At 40.0% G+C, this 15,892-nt stretch overlaps 1 protein-coding gene across 4 annotated transcripts; it reads left to right on the forward strand.

Moving 5' to 3' along the window:
* The first annotated feature begins 471 nt into the window (after window positions 1–471).
* Window positions 472–14,914, forward strand: LOC113022495 (protein polybromo-1-like). Of its 4 annotated transcripts, none has more exons than XM_026167953.2 (30): window positions 472–611; window positions 3,749–3,898; window positions 4,029–4,126; window positions 4,244–4,391; window positions 4,495–4,644; window positions 5,604–5,720; window positions 5,806–5,874; window positions 5,962–6,060; window positions 6,141–6,226; window positions 6,318–6,403; window positions 6,509–6,725; window positions 7,049–7,190; window positions 7,382–7,476; window positions 7,579–7,858; window positions 8,254–8,359; window positions 8,453–9,092; window positions 9,185–9,396; window positions 9,522–9,707; window positions 9,816–9,973; window positions 10,074–10,325; window positions 10,409–10,554; window positions 10,819–10,976; window positions 11,080–11,263; window positions 11,584–11,785; window positions 11,875–12,076; window positions 12,228–12,380; window positions 12,847–13,008; window positions 13,385–13,434; window positions 14,122–14,335; window positions 14,504–14,914. In XM_026167953.2, exons 2-30 carry the CDS (start codon window positions 3,758–3,760, stop codon window positions 14,665–14,667), a joined length of 4,917 nt encoding a protein of 1,638 aa, XP_026023738.1. In that variant the 5' UTR covers window positions 472–611; window positions 3,749–3,757; the 3' UTR covers window positions 14,668–14,914. The 4 variants fall into 4 exon arrangements, with proteins under 4 accessions (XP_026023738.1, XP_026023739.1, XP_080158000.1 ...); XM_026167954.2 differs by having other exon boundaries at window positions 12,850–13,008; XM_080301874.1 differs by having other exon boundaries at window positions 3,749–3,799.
* Window positions 14,915–15,892: the final 978 nt, after the last annotated feature.

Here is a 15,892-nt window from a genome sequence, read left to right on the forward strand (position 1 = left end):
TGTTGTATAAAGAGCTTGAGTGCTCAGGTAGAGTAGAAAAGCGCTATATAAGAACCAGTCCATTTACCATTGTTTTTCTTGACTGAATGTGGCAAAATGAGTTTGTGTGAATATGGCACAAACATGGGCTAATACGTGGAAAGTTACTGCTTAATGTAACTGGAGTTACAGTTTAGGTAAGTCTGACAGCTCAATAGGTTTTTTGACTAACAACAATGAGGTTTTAATGGCGCAGTAAAAGTTAGTAAAATAATTTTGAACTAACCGGAAGTCCATTTGCGCTCCTTTTCAAGTCCAGTTTGACCCTTTTTATTTATAATTCTGGCATGGGACAGTTTATATATACTAAAGTAGTCCCTTTTATGTCAACTCCTTATCGAACAAACCCCACAGTAAAGTGACAAGAGAAGAAAAGAAATTACAATAATGTAAATGCGCATGTATAACTACGTCAAATCCATCTGCGCTTTTATTGTGAAGGTAAGCAAACGGAAATAAAGGTTACATTGGCGAGAACGTTACAGTTCTGTCCCCCTACCTAAAATCGATAAGTGATTGGCTTACTTGATGGTTAAGATTTTGTGGGTGTAGTGCTGTCGTGTTCACAAAAGGTAAGCACACAGCCATGTCAAGTTGTAAAACGTGTGTGTATGTTTTTTCTCTCCTTATACAAGTGTCGTCGGTGCACATAACGGTAGCTTTGTAACGTTAGTCGTCGTTACAGTGATGCCTTTGTCTAGGCTTTAACCCACCAGGTAACGTTAAGGCTAACCGTTAACTGTAGCTAAGGCTAGCTGCTCCGAGGTGCGTACCTGTCCACGCTGAGTGACAGACACTCAGGTGTGTGGACAGCTGCCGTTCTGCATGCTAGGCTGCTGATGTGTGCACGCTGGACGGCAGCCTGTGCGCAGCTGCTGGGGAGCATTAAGGGAGAGCTGTTAACATTCTTGGCGAGTCAGACCTCCAGACATACCAGCATCATTGCCGCGCACTAAGCGAAATGTCATTCGAGGTGAAAGCAGTGAGCTGCAGCATTTAACAACGTAAAATAAGGTACTTAAAACCTACTAGGAGAGCAGAGGGTTTGTTTATTTTTATTTTATTTTTTAAACACCTTCATTTTCCTAGTTCTCCTCTCCCGAAAGTATATGTTAAATACCTTTAAATTCATCATTTAAGGCTCCAACGTGCCTTTTTGGTCCTCCTTCCACTGTACACAGTGCCAATAGTATATTTTTTATTACAGTTATTGACATTTCTGCGTTAGGCCTATTGTTTGATATCACATATGTATGAGGATCACTGCTGTTTACTCTGTAAATGGGTACAGTTAGTTTAAGAGGCAGACTAAGCTTTCTACTACTACTGCTTTTCTACAGGGATATAGCAGCCAAAAATCTGCATTACATTTACTGAGAGCAGTGGCCAGTGTTCACCTATGGTGCTGCATAAATCCTACTTTGGCTGTTTCACAAAGAGGAATGAATGACAACAATAATACTGATCATTTGGTACTTTGTCATTTTACACATTAGCGTTGGTACAAGAATTAACAGTTGAGCATCCTCACTTTCTGTACATTAAAGAATACTCCTGTATAATGTAAAAATGTCATGTATAATATAAAAGTAAACATAAGAAGACAAAATGTGTGTATTTCAGAATCCACACTTTAAATGGATATGTATGTATTAAATAAAATGTAAGCTATGGGCTATATTGACTTGGGGTACAGTGATGCGGTATTTTAGAGATGGGTTTGGATTCTACAGGCTGGTTTGCATGTTCTGCCTGCAACTGTGTGGGCTTCTTCTGGGTACACAGTCTACACGCAGTCGTTGGTTTTAAATGGGTGTGAATGTCAGTTAGATGATGGGTATCAAGTACACCCTACGTGAACATACACTCACTAACCTCTTTATTACATAAAACTGTCCAAGTCCTTGTTAATATAACTAATATACAATCAGCAAATCACATGGGACTGCAGTTTATTCAATAATGCAAAGATCAAGTAGACGTAATCAGGATGACCAGCTGAAGTTCAAACCGTGCATCAGAATTGGGTGAAAAAAGGTGATTTAATTACTTTGAACATGGTATGTTTGTTGGTGCAAGACTGGCTGTTTCAGAAACTGCTGATCTACTGGGATTTACCCAACCATCTTTAGGGATTTACAGAGAATGATCCGAAAAAGGAAAAATATCCAGTGCAGGCAATTCTCTGGATAAAAATGCCTCGTTGATGCCAGAGGGTAGAGGAGAATAGCTTTGAGCTGATAGGAAGGGAAAGATAACTCAAATAACCACTCATTACAACCAAGGTATGCAGAAGATCATCTCTGAATGCAAATCACGTTGAACCTTGTCAAATCACCATGCCTTATATTCATGGTTAAGCCTGATTGTGGTGTTGTAATGAGGCCGGTGATATTTTCTTGACCCACTTCAACCCCTTCTTAAACTGAGCATCGCCTAAATACCACAACCTACCTGAGTAATGTTTCTGACCATGTCCATCCCTTTATGACCATAGTGCATCCATCTTCTGATGCCTGCTTCCAGCAGGATAATGTGCAATGTCACAAAACCGGTTTCTTGAAAATGACAGTGCACTGAAATGGTCGCCACAGTCACCAGATCTTGATTGAATAAAGGACCTTTGCGATGTGGTAGAACGGCATATTGGTATTATGGATATACAGCCCATAAATCTGCAGCAACTATGTGATGCTATCATGTCAATATGGGCCAAAATCTCAGAGGAATGTTTCCAGCACATTGTTAGATCGACGTCACAAAGAATTATTGTATTTCTGAAGGCAAAAGGGAGGCCAGCCTAGTACTAGCGAGATGTACCTAATAAAGTGCCTGTTGAGTGCATGTGTAAAGGAAAAAATGTGGGTTTGAGGAAGAACTTTGAGTTGGGAATAAGATTAGTAACTACTAACTGAACTACTGTAACTAATACTAATAACTATTGCTGAACCCCCGCGGAGTGACAGTGGATCATTTCAGTGGGAGTCTCTCATGCTCCCCATTCTCATACTCATTTAAGCTTTACTTGCTTAGATTTTTAATCATATTCATAACTATTAGTCATACAGTGTGGTTGTGTGTACAACAAAGGGTTTGCGGAAATTGTTTTCACTGACGTTCTTGATTTTACTGAGACTCCTTTAACTAAATACTTAATTGCTTTTACTATAACGAGAAGTAACATCATTTATTGCTAGTTTTTCAAAGTGAAAGTGTATGCCAGAAATCCAGAATACTTGAGAAACCTGCATTTTCTTGTTAAATCAAGAAAACGAGAGCCACACTGTATGCTTCGAGCCTGATTTCTTTGTTTATTTTCTGCCCTTTTCATGCCATTTGCAGTACATGTTGCGCTTAAGGATGAGAGGATCTGTCAAGAAGGGGAAGAGACCAGTTCTAAACCTTAAGGCAACTTTATGTTTAATACATGAAATCATCTTAGTGAGATTTTGAGACCACGTTATCTGTAGGTATAGGAAATCACACGTCAAATTGTTATTTTATGTTCATCCCTTTTGACTCCAAGGAAAGTCACAGCAGCACCGCCGTGAACAGCTGGCAAATCTTTTGACTTCATAATATCAGTTTATAATTTTCATGAGTGACAATCTAATCATCTGCTTCTGATACAGTACAACTGAGTATAGCTCTGTTATTTCTGTGCATTATTTCCCAAATGCTGTTACTTAATTGGACTTTGTCTTCTCAGGGGTTCGTCATGGCCTTGAAAAGGAGAAGGGCGACGTCTCCCTCTAGCAGTGTGAGTGGAGGAGATTTTGACGATAGCCAGGCTTCATCGTTAGTGCCTTCATTTGGGAGAAAGAGGAGAAGGACCTCAAACATTCCTACTGTGGATCCTGTAATTTTACAAATTTCAGTTACCATTTCTTAAAAAATGAACTGTGAGAATTATAGTGCCACACTGACCGTAAGTATTTAATGATGAAAAGGGTGTGGGTGTTTTTAAGTGTTTAAATTTTGCCTTACAGATCGCTGTATGCCACGAACTATACAACACAATCAGAGATTACAAGGATGACCAGGGGAGGATGTTGTGTGAGCTCTTCATTAGAGCCCCGAAAAGGAGGTGATGAGAGGGATGAGTGATCATTAGATATACTTACATTATTAAAATCCTATAATAGCAATCCCAAAATGTGAAGTTGAATACAAACATTACAAAAAAAGTCTAATTTTCCTACAGGAATCAGCCAGACTATTACCACGTGGTGTCTCAGCCTATTGACATGATGAAGATCCAGCAAAAATTAAAGATGGAGGAGTACGATGATGTTGAACAACTAACTAGTGACTTTCAACTTTTATTCAACAATGCAAAGACTTATTATAAGGTAACAAATAGATATTTCTACTCTAAATGGTTTAACATATTTGTAAAGGAAGTGTAAGGTCCAGAGTATGAACATAAAATTAATTTGTCTTGCCCTAATGTAGTCGGACAGTCCAGAATACAGAGCAGCCTGCAAACTGTGGGACCTTTACCTGCGCACCAAGAATGAGTTTGTTCAGCGAGGGGAATATGATGAAGATGATGAAGATGGATATGATGCACAAGACAACCCTGGAGGATCTACCGAAGATGAGGTGCATTTTAGGGATACATTGTTATTCTTCAGTATAAGCCATCTACTGGCCAGAATCAGCATTGAATCATCTCTCTGTATTTTGTTAGTAATCAGCAAAGCTAACCCTCAGTTGCATTTTTACTACAGCTCTAGTTAGTGTAGTTTTGATCAAAGCTAAAAATTATGTTAGCCATATTAGCCCTGCAACAACTGGAGTGTCCCATTCTTTGCACTATTCCACACTTGCATATGTATGAAGTATTTCACTGGGTTTTCAGTTTTCCATGGGATTGGCAAACAGAAAAGTTTGATTTGGGCTATTTGAAGTTTATACTCAGGTTATTTGATTTGCTTTACTTACCGTCACAGCTATTTTTAATATTTTACCAGCGCTAAACTCACCAAAAGACCAAAACCAAAAATCTACAAACATGAGGTTGCTGTGTTAAAATATGAGTCACACAAGCAAACTAACCAATAAATGCAGCAACAGAGTAACAGGTCGTTGCTTTGTTTTCTGACTGCAGCCTACAGTTAAAATGATAATGATCAATTAATGCCATTGTGCTCTTTAAACAGCAAGATTTCTCCAGGGGTTAATTTGTTAATAAAGCTGATCACCTTTATGTGTAGTAATAATGAGAAAATTAATCATGAATTACAAATTTTTTTAATAGAAAGTGTGATTAAATTTTAATGCATTATGTAAACTTTATACCAAGATACTAACACTGATCTTTGCAGAAGAAGTAGCGACCGGATAGGACTTTAAATTTTTCTGAAGATATTGCAGTTGCAGTTCTGTCATGTGAAACATTTAGCTCATCTGTTTTAAGGACTTTTAAACTCAGTCCCAGCAGTAACAGATCTAAAAGCCATCTTTTACTGTGTCAGTAAAGAGAATACGGTCTACAGCTGACATGACTAAAGATGATACTGTATTTTGCTGCTTGACTCATGTAAATACTTGCATATCAGAGTGCACCTACCTGTTTGAAAGAAGTCCTTGAGCAGCTCCTTGATGCTGTGGTGTCGTACACTGAGCCCACTGGTCGCCTTGTCAGCGAGCTGTTCCAGAAGCTTCCCTCCAAAATGGTACGAGAACCTCGAGTATGACTTGTAAAATGAAACATAAAATACGTTTGTTTAGTTTGATTTGCAGTTTGCCCTTTTCATTTAGCAATACCCAGATTATTATGCCATCATTAAGGAACCAATAGATCTGAAAATCATCGCTCAAAAGATTCAGGTACGCTTATATTTTCCTGTTAAATTCTGATTTAGTGTTTTTAAATATTTTCTTAATGAAATGTCCAACCAATACTTTTGCTTTTAGTTGGGCCATTACAGGAGTGTCAATGCCATGGCTAAGGACATAGACTTGTTGGTCAAGAATGCCAAAACCTACAATGAGCCTGGATCACAGGTGTTTAAGGTCAGGGTGCATCTGAAAGCACGATACAGGCTATTGCTGGTGTCCAAGACACTAACTTGTGACTTGCTGTTGTCTTGCAGGATGCAAACACCATTAAAAAGATTTTTGCACAAAAGAAGTCAGAGATAGAACACGGAGAGCCAATCAAGTCCAGCATTCGTATCAGGTACTTAACACCTGGAATAATGTAGAGAGAAGTTGTGTTAACTGTGTGGTTTTGACTCGGCTCTTTAAATTTTTCTGTCTGTCTTTGCAAGGAATAGAAGATCTGCACAGGGAGACCGCCTCTCAGCTATCACCATGGCTCTTCAGTATGAAAGTGATGAGGAAGGCATACTCTCCGGTACATCATCATCTCATTGTTAAACTGTTGGATGTTGATTAAGTTGCTCTTTACGGTGTTGTAACAGAGATTAGCCATTAGCCATTTATCTCCTGTGTTTGACAGGGTCTGTCCACTATGATGAGGGAGAATCAGAGGCAGAGAGTATGACCTCTAACATGGACATGAGTAATCCCATCTTCCAGCTGTATGAAGCTGTGCGCGGTGCCAGGAACAGCCAGGGCCAGCTGATTTCTGAGCCTTTCCTGCAGCTACCGTCCAGGAAAGACTACCCAGACTACTACCACCAGATTAGTCAGCCCATCTGCCTTCATCAGATCAAGTATGACAGAACTGTGTTTTCATAGTGCTGTTTTCATGCTCTTAAACTTGTTGTTTTTTTTTTTTTGGCAAAATTATTTGTAGTTCAGAATTTAAAGAAATCAAGAAAGAAAACTTCATTTTCTTATATTGGCAAATATCAGCTCGTTTTGTTCCTCATTTGTTCTTCAATGTTTTCATCAATGATTTGTTTTATTTTTTTTTTCACCTGCATCCTGTCTTTTTTATCTTATGTGGGAAAATGTGGCATCAAACACACTCACTGTACAGTTCAGTTTTCCTGTGCCCTCCTTCCCAAATGTGAGAGCCCATAATTCCCCACAGGAACAAGATGAAAAACAACGAGTATGAGAGTGTTGAGCACATCGACTCAGATCTGACATTGATGTTTGAGAATGCCAAGCGCTACAACGTTCCTCACTCTTCCATCTACAAGCGTGCTCTAAAACTTCAGCATATTCAGCAGGTCAGTGCCTGCCTGTTCCTTGTAGTTGTGCGTCTATGTTGGATTTGCTTGGACATTCTCTTTAAAAAAGAGCTCCTTTATGGATTATTAAAGATTACACCTTTCTGCCAGTTTTGTGGTGTTTTGTTTTGTTGTTTTTTTTGTTAAAGAATTATTGTAACTCTGGATTGTTTTTATCACCTTTCACCTAGATGAAGAGAAAGGAGCTTTTACAGAGAGATGATGATGATGGCGACAGCATGCTCTCCTCTGCCACCTCTGACACCAGTAGCACAAAAAGAAAAAGGTGCACTTTGTCACGTACTTGTTGAATTCTCTAAAGTTGGTCATTTCTTGGAAAGGGGATACCTGTGTGACAGTTCTTTGGTGGTTTCTCTCTGGCTTCTAGTCACAAGAAGAATACGAAGAAAAACAGGATGAAAGCTCTCTTTGCTGCTGTGAATGAGGCGCGAGAAGCTGGCACTGGTCGCAGATTGTGTGACCTCTTCATGGTCAAGCCTTCAAAGAAGGACTATCCCGACTACTACAAAGTCATCCTGGAACCAATGGACCTGAGGACCATAGAGCACAATATCCGCTCAGACAAGTACCTTACCGAAGACTCAATGCTGGAAGATATGAAGCTGATGTTCCGCAATGCGCGACACTACAATGAGGAAGGCTCTCAGGTTTGATGCGCCTCCCTTTTTTTGATACATTTTAGAGATCCCAGTTATTTGTTCTATATTTTCTAAAGTTAAAGAAGCTGATTTGTTTCTTGTTCCTGAAGACAAGTCCTTCTTTCACTATTAGAGTAGATAGTATGACAAAAATTAAAAGCTCAAAGGTCTCCTTTGAGCTTTTAATTATTATCAATCATATACACACACCTATGAGCTTGAAGCTCAGACTTTATTTATTAAGACCAGATATCTTTGATATCATCATCTAAGCCATGCAGTTCTGTCAGCGGAGCCACTTCAAATCTTTTGTTTGCAAGGGGCAGCCAATCAAAGGAAAGTTGGCTTGTTTGACACAGAGATTGAACCTAGAGGGGGTCTACCCTGAACTTCTGTATCTGTAGGTTTACAACGATGCAGACGTCCTAGAGAAGATCATGAAAGACAAGCGCAAAGAGCTTGGCCCAGCAACTGATGATGATGACATGATGTCCCCAAAGTTGAAAATAAGTATGTCACTCAAGTAACATAATCAAACAATATATGCAAGTATGTAAATTTCTTATCTGTCAAGAATTAGAAATGTTCCTACTTCTGTTGCAGGAAAGAACAGCATTACTCTAAAGAAGTCAAAGTATTTAACACCTCTACAGCAGAAACTGCATGAACTGTACGAAGCTGTCAAGAACTACACTGATAAGCGGGGCCGTCGTCTCAGCACGATCTTCCTGCGGTTGCCTTCTCGTGCTGAGCTGCCTGACTATTACATTGCCATCAAGAAACCTGTGGACATGGAGAAGATCAGGAGCCACATGTTGGCTAACAAGTACCAGGATGTAGATGCTCTGGTTGAGGACTTGGTGCTCATGTTCAACAACGCCTGCACTTACAATGAGCCAGAGTCTCTGATTTACCGCGACGCTCTATTGCTGCACAGGGTGCTGTTAGAGACGAGGCGTGACCTGGAGGGAGGAGAGGATGCCCATGTCCCCGATGTGCCTCGCCTCATCCAGGAACTCATTCGCAGCCTCTTTGTTTCTGTGCTCGGCCACCAAGATGATGAGGGACGTTGTTACAGCGATTCACTCGCTGAGATCCCAGCTGTTGATCCCGCTAACCCAGAGAAGCCATCGCTCAATTTTGAGATTATCAGAAATAATGTGGATCGAGGCCATTATAAGAGGTTGGATGTATTTCAGGACCACATGTTTGAAGTGTTGGAGAAGGCCAGAAGACTGAATCGGTAAAGTATTGCTGAACATTGTACACAAAACCAAATCAGTGCTTATTATTAAAAGAAGCAGAAGTTAGTGTTACACCATTTGTTCATTACAGGACAGACTCAGAGATCTTTGAAGATGCTGTGGAGCTGCAGCAGTTCTTCATACGTATCAGAGATGAACTGTGTAAGAACGGAGAGATCTTGATGTCCCCAGCGCTCAGCTATACTTCTAAGCATCTGCATAGTGATGTCGAAAAGGAGAAGAAAGAGAAGCTCCCTAAGGAGTTTGAAGAAGACAAAATTAAGAGAGAAGAGGAGAAAATCGGTATTATGTCAAACATGTCAAACACTTTATGTATTAAAACTAAAAGTCCATAAAAAGTGCTATCATAGACTACCATGCATCTGTGCATATAGCCTTGTTTTGCTGAATATGTGGTGAATTCACAGAAGCAGAGAAGAGGGAGGATCCTGTTGGAGGATCATGGCAGTCGGGCCTACAGCGCACATACAGTCAGGACTGCAGCTTCAAGGACAGTATGTACCATGTGGGCGACTACGTGTACGTGGAGCCTGCGGAGCCTAACCTCCAGCCCCATATAATCTACATTGAGCGTCTTTGGCAAGACAACACCGGTCAGTCTCTTAACACTAACTAAATTGTTTTGTCATTAAAACAAAAAATCATATTGATATTTTCAGGCAGTAAAACTGAGTAAGTTTTTCTACCGCTTATACACACAGGGGAAAAGTGGCTGTATGGCTGCTGGTTCTATAGGCCAAATGAAACATTTCATCTGGCTACAAGGAAATTCCTGGAGAAGGAAGTTTTTAAGAGTGACTATTATAACAAAGCTCCTGTCAGCAAGATTATGGGAAAATGTGTGGTCATGTTTGTGAAGGTAATTCACTGCTTTTTTGTTCTTTTTAGATTAATAATAGGTTTTGTTTTATGGCCATTTTTTGTTTTGTTTATTGTTTTAAATGCGTTTTTCATTGAAGGAATACTTCAAGCTTCATCCTGAAGGCTTCAGAGCGGAGGATGTTTATGTCTGTGAGTCCCGTTACTCTGCCAAGTCCAAGTCCTTCAAAAAGATCAAGATGTGGACGATGCCCTTGAGCTCTGTCCGGTTTGTTCCCAGAGAGGTACCCCTTCCTGTAGTCCGTGTGGCATCCATTTTTGCCCAGAAACAAGAGGAGAAGCCACCAGAGATTGCAGATGAAAGCAAGATTACAAATGGTATAATAGACAAGGTAAATAGCGATTTGACTGCTTCTATAAAAACTGGTAGTGTGCATATAAGTCTCGCTGTCAGCAAAATGATTTGTGTCTGCAGGAAAGGGAAGATGTGCCATTGGATGTGACCAATGGGGAGCCAGGGTGTCAGTACTACGAGCAACTCTGCTACAACAACCTGTGGCTTAAAGTAGCAGACTTCGTTTACATCGCTTCTCATGGACTTGTGCCCCATCGAGTTGGCAGGTAGCGTAGCTGCTCCTGTGAAAGTTGCGTCAGCATTTCTGTTATGACAGACAAAACTTAGTATTATAATATATTATAATACTAATATTTTTGCTTAGTTATAAAGATGTGCTTACAATTCAATTTTGCTTTTTCCAAACTGCCATTTGGAATATGCCTCATGCTTCCCTGCAGTTATAATAATTGAAACTCTATTGTTTGTATGCTGATCATAGTTAATCAAATGCTTAAAAAACAGCGTCTTTTATATTTTTTATTGAACAGGATTGAGAAAATGTGGATGCGCGATGGAGCGGGTTACTTTTTTGGTCCCATCTTTATTCATCCTGAAGAAACAGAGCACGAACCCACAAAGATGTTCTATAAGAAGGAAGTGTTCCTCAGCAACCTGGAGGAGACTTGTCCCATGACCTGCATCATAGGTACCCTAAACAGAACACCGTCAGCTTTGTGTACTACTTTATGATGATAACATTATCAGAAGAATCCTTAAAAGCATTAATCAAATCTGTTCTCATTTCACAGGAAAGTGTGTCGTGTCGTCCTTCAAAGACTATTTGTCATGTCGGCCGACTGAAGTGCCTGAAGAGAACGTTCTGCTCTGTGAGAGCCGCTACATTGAGAGTGAGAAGCAGATGAAGAAATTCAAAGGTCTGAAGCGCTTCTCACTCTCTGGGAAGGTGCTGGAAGATGAAATCTACTATTTTAGGTGAACAGTCTGTAGGCTATGTATGCCTATCATTGTTGGTTGGTGAAAAATCAAGACGTCTCAGCTATTAAGTGTTAAAGAGCTAAGTAATAAATGTTTTATTGGTCCAAACTGTTTTAAAGACTGGCATAGTTTGCATAGAGACAGCTGATCTTTTCATACTGGATGCTTTTCATTTCTGTGTGTGCTTTAATTTTCTACTGCCATCCGTGTATGTATTTGAGTTACTGAAAGGAGAACTTAAATCAATTAACAAGCTTTTCCTAACTGAAGAATTTATTTGGAAAAGAAGAATAAATTACACTGAATGTCTTGTACAGGAAGCTTATAGTACCCCAGAAGGAGCCATCCCCTCTGTTAGATAGGAAAATTGAGGAACTGGAAGCTAAGTTTGCTGACATGACTGATGAAGAGCTAGAGGATCTTGGGGATGATGATGGCGAGCTAGGGGACCAGACTCTTCCACAGATGCAGTCTTCCATGTCTAGTGACATGGATATCATGCCTTACACTCCTCCGCAGGTTAGTATGAAAGTAATTATTTTAAATAATTTTGAGCAATAATAATTGTGCGGTATTTTTACGGATTATTCCCCTTTGATTGGTTACAGTCCACACCAAAGTCCATAAAAGGGCTTTCAAAGAAGGAAGGCTCAAAGAGGAAGATCAACATGAGCGGTTACATACTGTTCAGCAGTGAGATGCGAGCGGTGATAAAAGCTCAGCACCCAGACTTTTCCTTTGGGGAGTTGAGCCGCCTTGTTGGCACAGAGTGGAGGAACCTGGACAGTTCCAGGAAAGCAGAGTATGAAGGTGAGTATTTTTATTTGATATTCCTATTCAGTTGATAGCATAGAGATTGATTGATGGATTGACTGATTGAATCTATCGATCCACTTATTTATGGCTCACGAATTGTGAATGATAAAGTTAACACCTTATACTTATATTTCTTGTGTTTCAGAGCGAGCAGCAAAAGTGGCTGAGCAACAGGAACGTGAAAGGGCCCAGCATCAGACGTCCCCTAGAGCAGGTACCCCAGTAGGGGCACTGATGGGGGTGGTGCCTCCCCCAACCCCCATGGGGATGCTAAATCCCAGCATGATGCCTGTGTCAGGTAACCCCTCATAGATGCAGATGGATCCCCAGTGCACACTACAAGACTGGAATAAGAAGCTTAACTGCTAGAATTACTCACATCTTCAATTTTTTGTTTTCATTTTGCTGTGATTTCCTTTTATATTGCCTCTAACATTATTTCACCTAATTCATAAACTTAAATTGTGCATAACACCCATTATACATCACCCAGACACATAATAAAAATCGTAGAATCTGCATTTCAATTGGGTCATGGAGTGTCCTACACATGAAAGGGTGGTATACACCATTTAAGGGTTTATACGGTAAAATGAATGCTTGGCCATGCTGCACATACACTAAAACGATTTCATGCACATTTCCCATTTGTGTGACCTTTTCCATTCATTTATATATAGTAACATATAACTGCATGCCTGGTAGTGAATGCATGTTTGACTAATGCATGTTGCTGTTTTGTGTTACTACTGTTCCTTCCTAAGAAGGTAGGATGGGTGCATATAGGTCAGCTATGATGCCCCTGCAAGGACATGTTGAAGGCATGGTTAGTATGACTGGCATACCACCACATCACATGGGGGTGCCTGTCTTTCCCCAACATCTCCTGCGCGTTATGCCTGGGTTCCCTGGAATACCATACTTTGGTAAGAGTGCTGTCATAGCCACACCACCTGTCAAGCAGTTGCTTCCTGTCTACCAATCTGACTTGCTGGAGGGGCTACCTGTACCAATAGGCTGAGGTCCTTAAGTTGATGACTAGACAGCTGAGAGCGCATAGTCTCATCAAGGACTTGGGTATTTATGCAGCTCATTACCAACAGACCTGATGGTAATGTGTTAACATAACCTTGATTATGATGCTAATAAATCCACATGTGATCATCTTTTTAACGATTGGCATTTCTGAAATTGCTAAAAACACCGGTTAATTTCTAGTATTGTATTTTTAACATAGTATTTGGAATATAAACCAGTAGCACTTGGCTGGCTCCAATTTGTCATGGATTAATATCTTCACAGGTATCAATGGAGTAGGTGGACCTGGAGCAGGAAGTGTTCATGGATCTCAGGTAATCAGTTGGGCTCTGAAAAAGAAATCCCTTAAAACTGTATATAAGATTTGTGTCTAGGTATAGTTTGCAACCTTGATGCAGATGTGTGTTTTGGATATAAGCCTGGAAATCATCAGGTCATTGGTTTAAAGTTTACATCAAACAATTTCAATACAGAGTACCTGAAAAACTTCTTTAATGTTTGCACTTTATTTAGCTCCCTCCAAGAAAGTGTACCTTTATACCATTTGCATTTTTACACCTCAGAGTTTGTGGATCCGCTAAATCGTGAACGAGATGACGTAGGAGTTTGGAATTGATACCACAGGTATATCTACTAATAATTTTGGACAAGTTCGAATTCTGGTGACCTTGATCTTAAGGTCAGAGGTCAACCTTTCTGAAAATCTTGTAAATACAATAATTCAAGAAGGAAGTCACCTAGGTTTATCAAATTTATACCATACTTGCATCTACTAGGAGGGGTAGCAGTGGCAGCTGCCAATATTTTCTAGCTTTGTATACATGTCAGTACTGATGATGATCAAATGTAATGTGAATGTCCTTTTTATATTTTTTTCCTGCTTGTAAAACCCTTTCAACCTCCACATGTGATATTGGGCTGTATAAAGAAATTGAGTGGAATTGAGCTGAATTATAGTTTGAATCAGAGAAATAATGGAGTTCTTGCATTGTTATGTTTAGATGGGTTTGGTTGGCCCAGGACAGCAGGCTCCACCACCGTACCCTGGTCAGGCTCAGATGGGACAACCTGCACTGCAGCAGCCATCCACCCCAGTGTTTGTGTCCCCGCCTGCCAAAAATCAGCGGGTGCTCCACTCTGAGGCTTACCTGAGATACATCGAGGGCCTTACAGCAGAATCCTCAACTGTTAGCAAGTGGGACCAAGCTCTCTCAGGTTCATTTTATACTTCAATAGTTAGTCATTCAGCCTACATAGAAAGGTAGTTACAGTAGTAGAAATATCTCCACATACTGCGCGTATTTCTTATCCATGAATACCAATATTTTGTTTAATTGTACTTTTTTCATATTCATCTTTGATTTAATGTCTTTGCAATTTCAGTTCAAAAACAAGATGTGCGTTTGACAAAAGAGCAAGAGAGCAGACTGCCGTCCCACTGGCTGAAGAGTAAGGGCGCCCACAAGACAATGGCAGATGCACTTTGGCGACTACGTGACCTAATGCTGCGGGATACCCTGAACATCCGTCAGATGCACAACCTGTAGCATGCTCATACTGCGAGCCTCTGTTCCGAAACCTGTGAGACAGGATGAGGGTTAAGCTCACTAAAAAGTCTTTACTTTGTGTTGTCATAATAAAAAGAAATGTTTGCATTCATACAAGCTGCTTTCTGTGTTGATGCTGTTTTCTGTTTTACAGTTTAAATATGCTGTTCAAAGTGCATTATTGTTAATGACTGTCATTCTGTACTGAAGGATTTCACGCGTTCACAATTAAAATGTGAAGAGTTCAGCACGGCTGCATTCCTTGACTGATTTGGTATTTGTTTATGTCTGAGGACCATGACTTGAGAGGTCTACAGCAGCTGTCTGTATCCATTACATTTCAGTAACACATGCTGCACTCCTGCATTTTACACATTGCTCTGAATCATGTTTTCCTAATGGTCGTGTGGCTGAACTTATTCCAGACCTATTATTAGCCTAGAGAAAATGACTTCCTTTTTTCTATTTCTTCCAGTTGCCTTGCTTGGCCCTACTCTCTTGTATACTTTATCTTCCCTGTTCTACTGTGCGGCCACTTCTTTTTCATTTTCAACATGATTAGGAGGTTTTTTTCTTCCTATTTTACCAAGTGTCACCTCCACACATTGTTGTAGTACCTGTTTAGCCCCATGTGTGCCATTCCACCTCCCCCCTTACCAGTGTGCTGGTACCCAAATAAACTCAGTTACCCTCCCCCCACCCAGTCTTCACAGTAAATCTGGCTGGTTCTTTGAACTAAAGTGATGCACACTTTGACTTAGACAGCCAGAAATAGTATAATTCTGATCATTTATCAGTACTGACACTTGTGAGACTCGTGAGACGTCGGGTCCGCGCTTTGTGTTTACATCTTTGTGCGCAGTCCATTTACCTGCTCTCATTTGCTGTTTTAGTTGTTTGGTGGTTGTTGAAAAAGTTTTGTGAGCTTTAACCTGAGATTCTGACGTTTCTGGCAAAATACATTTATATTTAAAAATCAATTCAGGATTTAATGAATCGATATTGTGTTATTCAAGCTAAAATCGATTTGAATCGGAAAATCATTTTTTTAAACCCACCCCTACATTTAATTTTTAGTAGGCACCTTTGAAAACATTCAAGGGCTCCTTACAAACAAATATGTGATATTTAGTTTGCATATTTGGATTATTCCAATGAATGATTAATATATTATGCTAAATCCATACAGATTTTTCAATTTGGATATCATAGAGTTAGTAAACCT

The sequence above is a fragment of the Astatotilapia calliptera genome, chromosome 5, assembly GCF_964374335.1.
Source record: "Astatotilapia calliptera chromosome 5, fAstCal68.1, whole genome shotgun sequence".
Taxonomy (NCBI): domain Eukaryota; kingdom Metazoa; phylum Chordata; class Actinopteri; order Cichliformes; family Cichlidae; genus Astatotilapia; species Astatotilapia calliptera.

Coding starts and splice junctions, on each gene's coding strand:
- LOC113022495 (XM_026167953.2), top strand. CDS start 3,758: ATGGCCTTGAAAAGGAGAAGGGCGACGTCTCCCTCTAGCAGTGTGAGT. Junction 4,127..4,243: donor ATTAGAGCCCCGAAAAGGAG/GTGATGAGAGGG, acceptor ATTTTCCTACAG/GAATCAGCCAGACTATTACC. Junction 4,392..4,494: donor ATGCAAAGACTTATTATAAG/GTAACAAATAGA, acceptor GCCCTAATGTAG/TCGGACAGTCCAGAATACAG.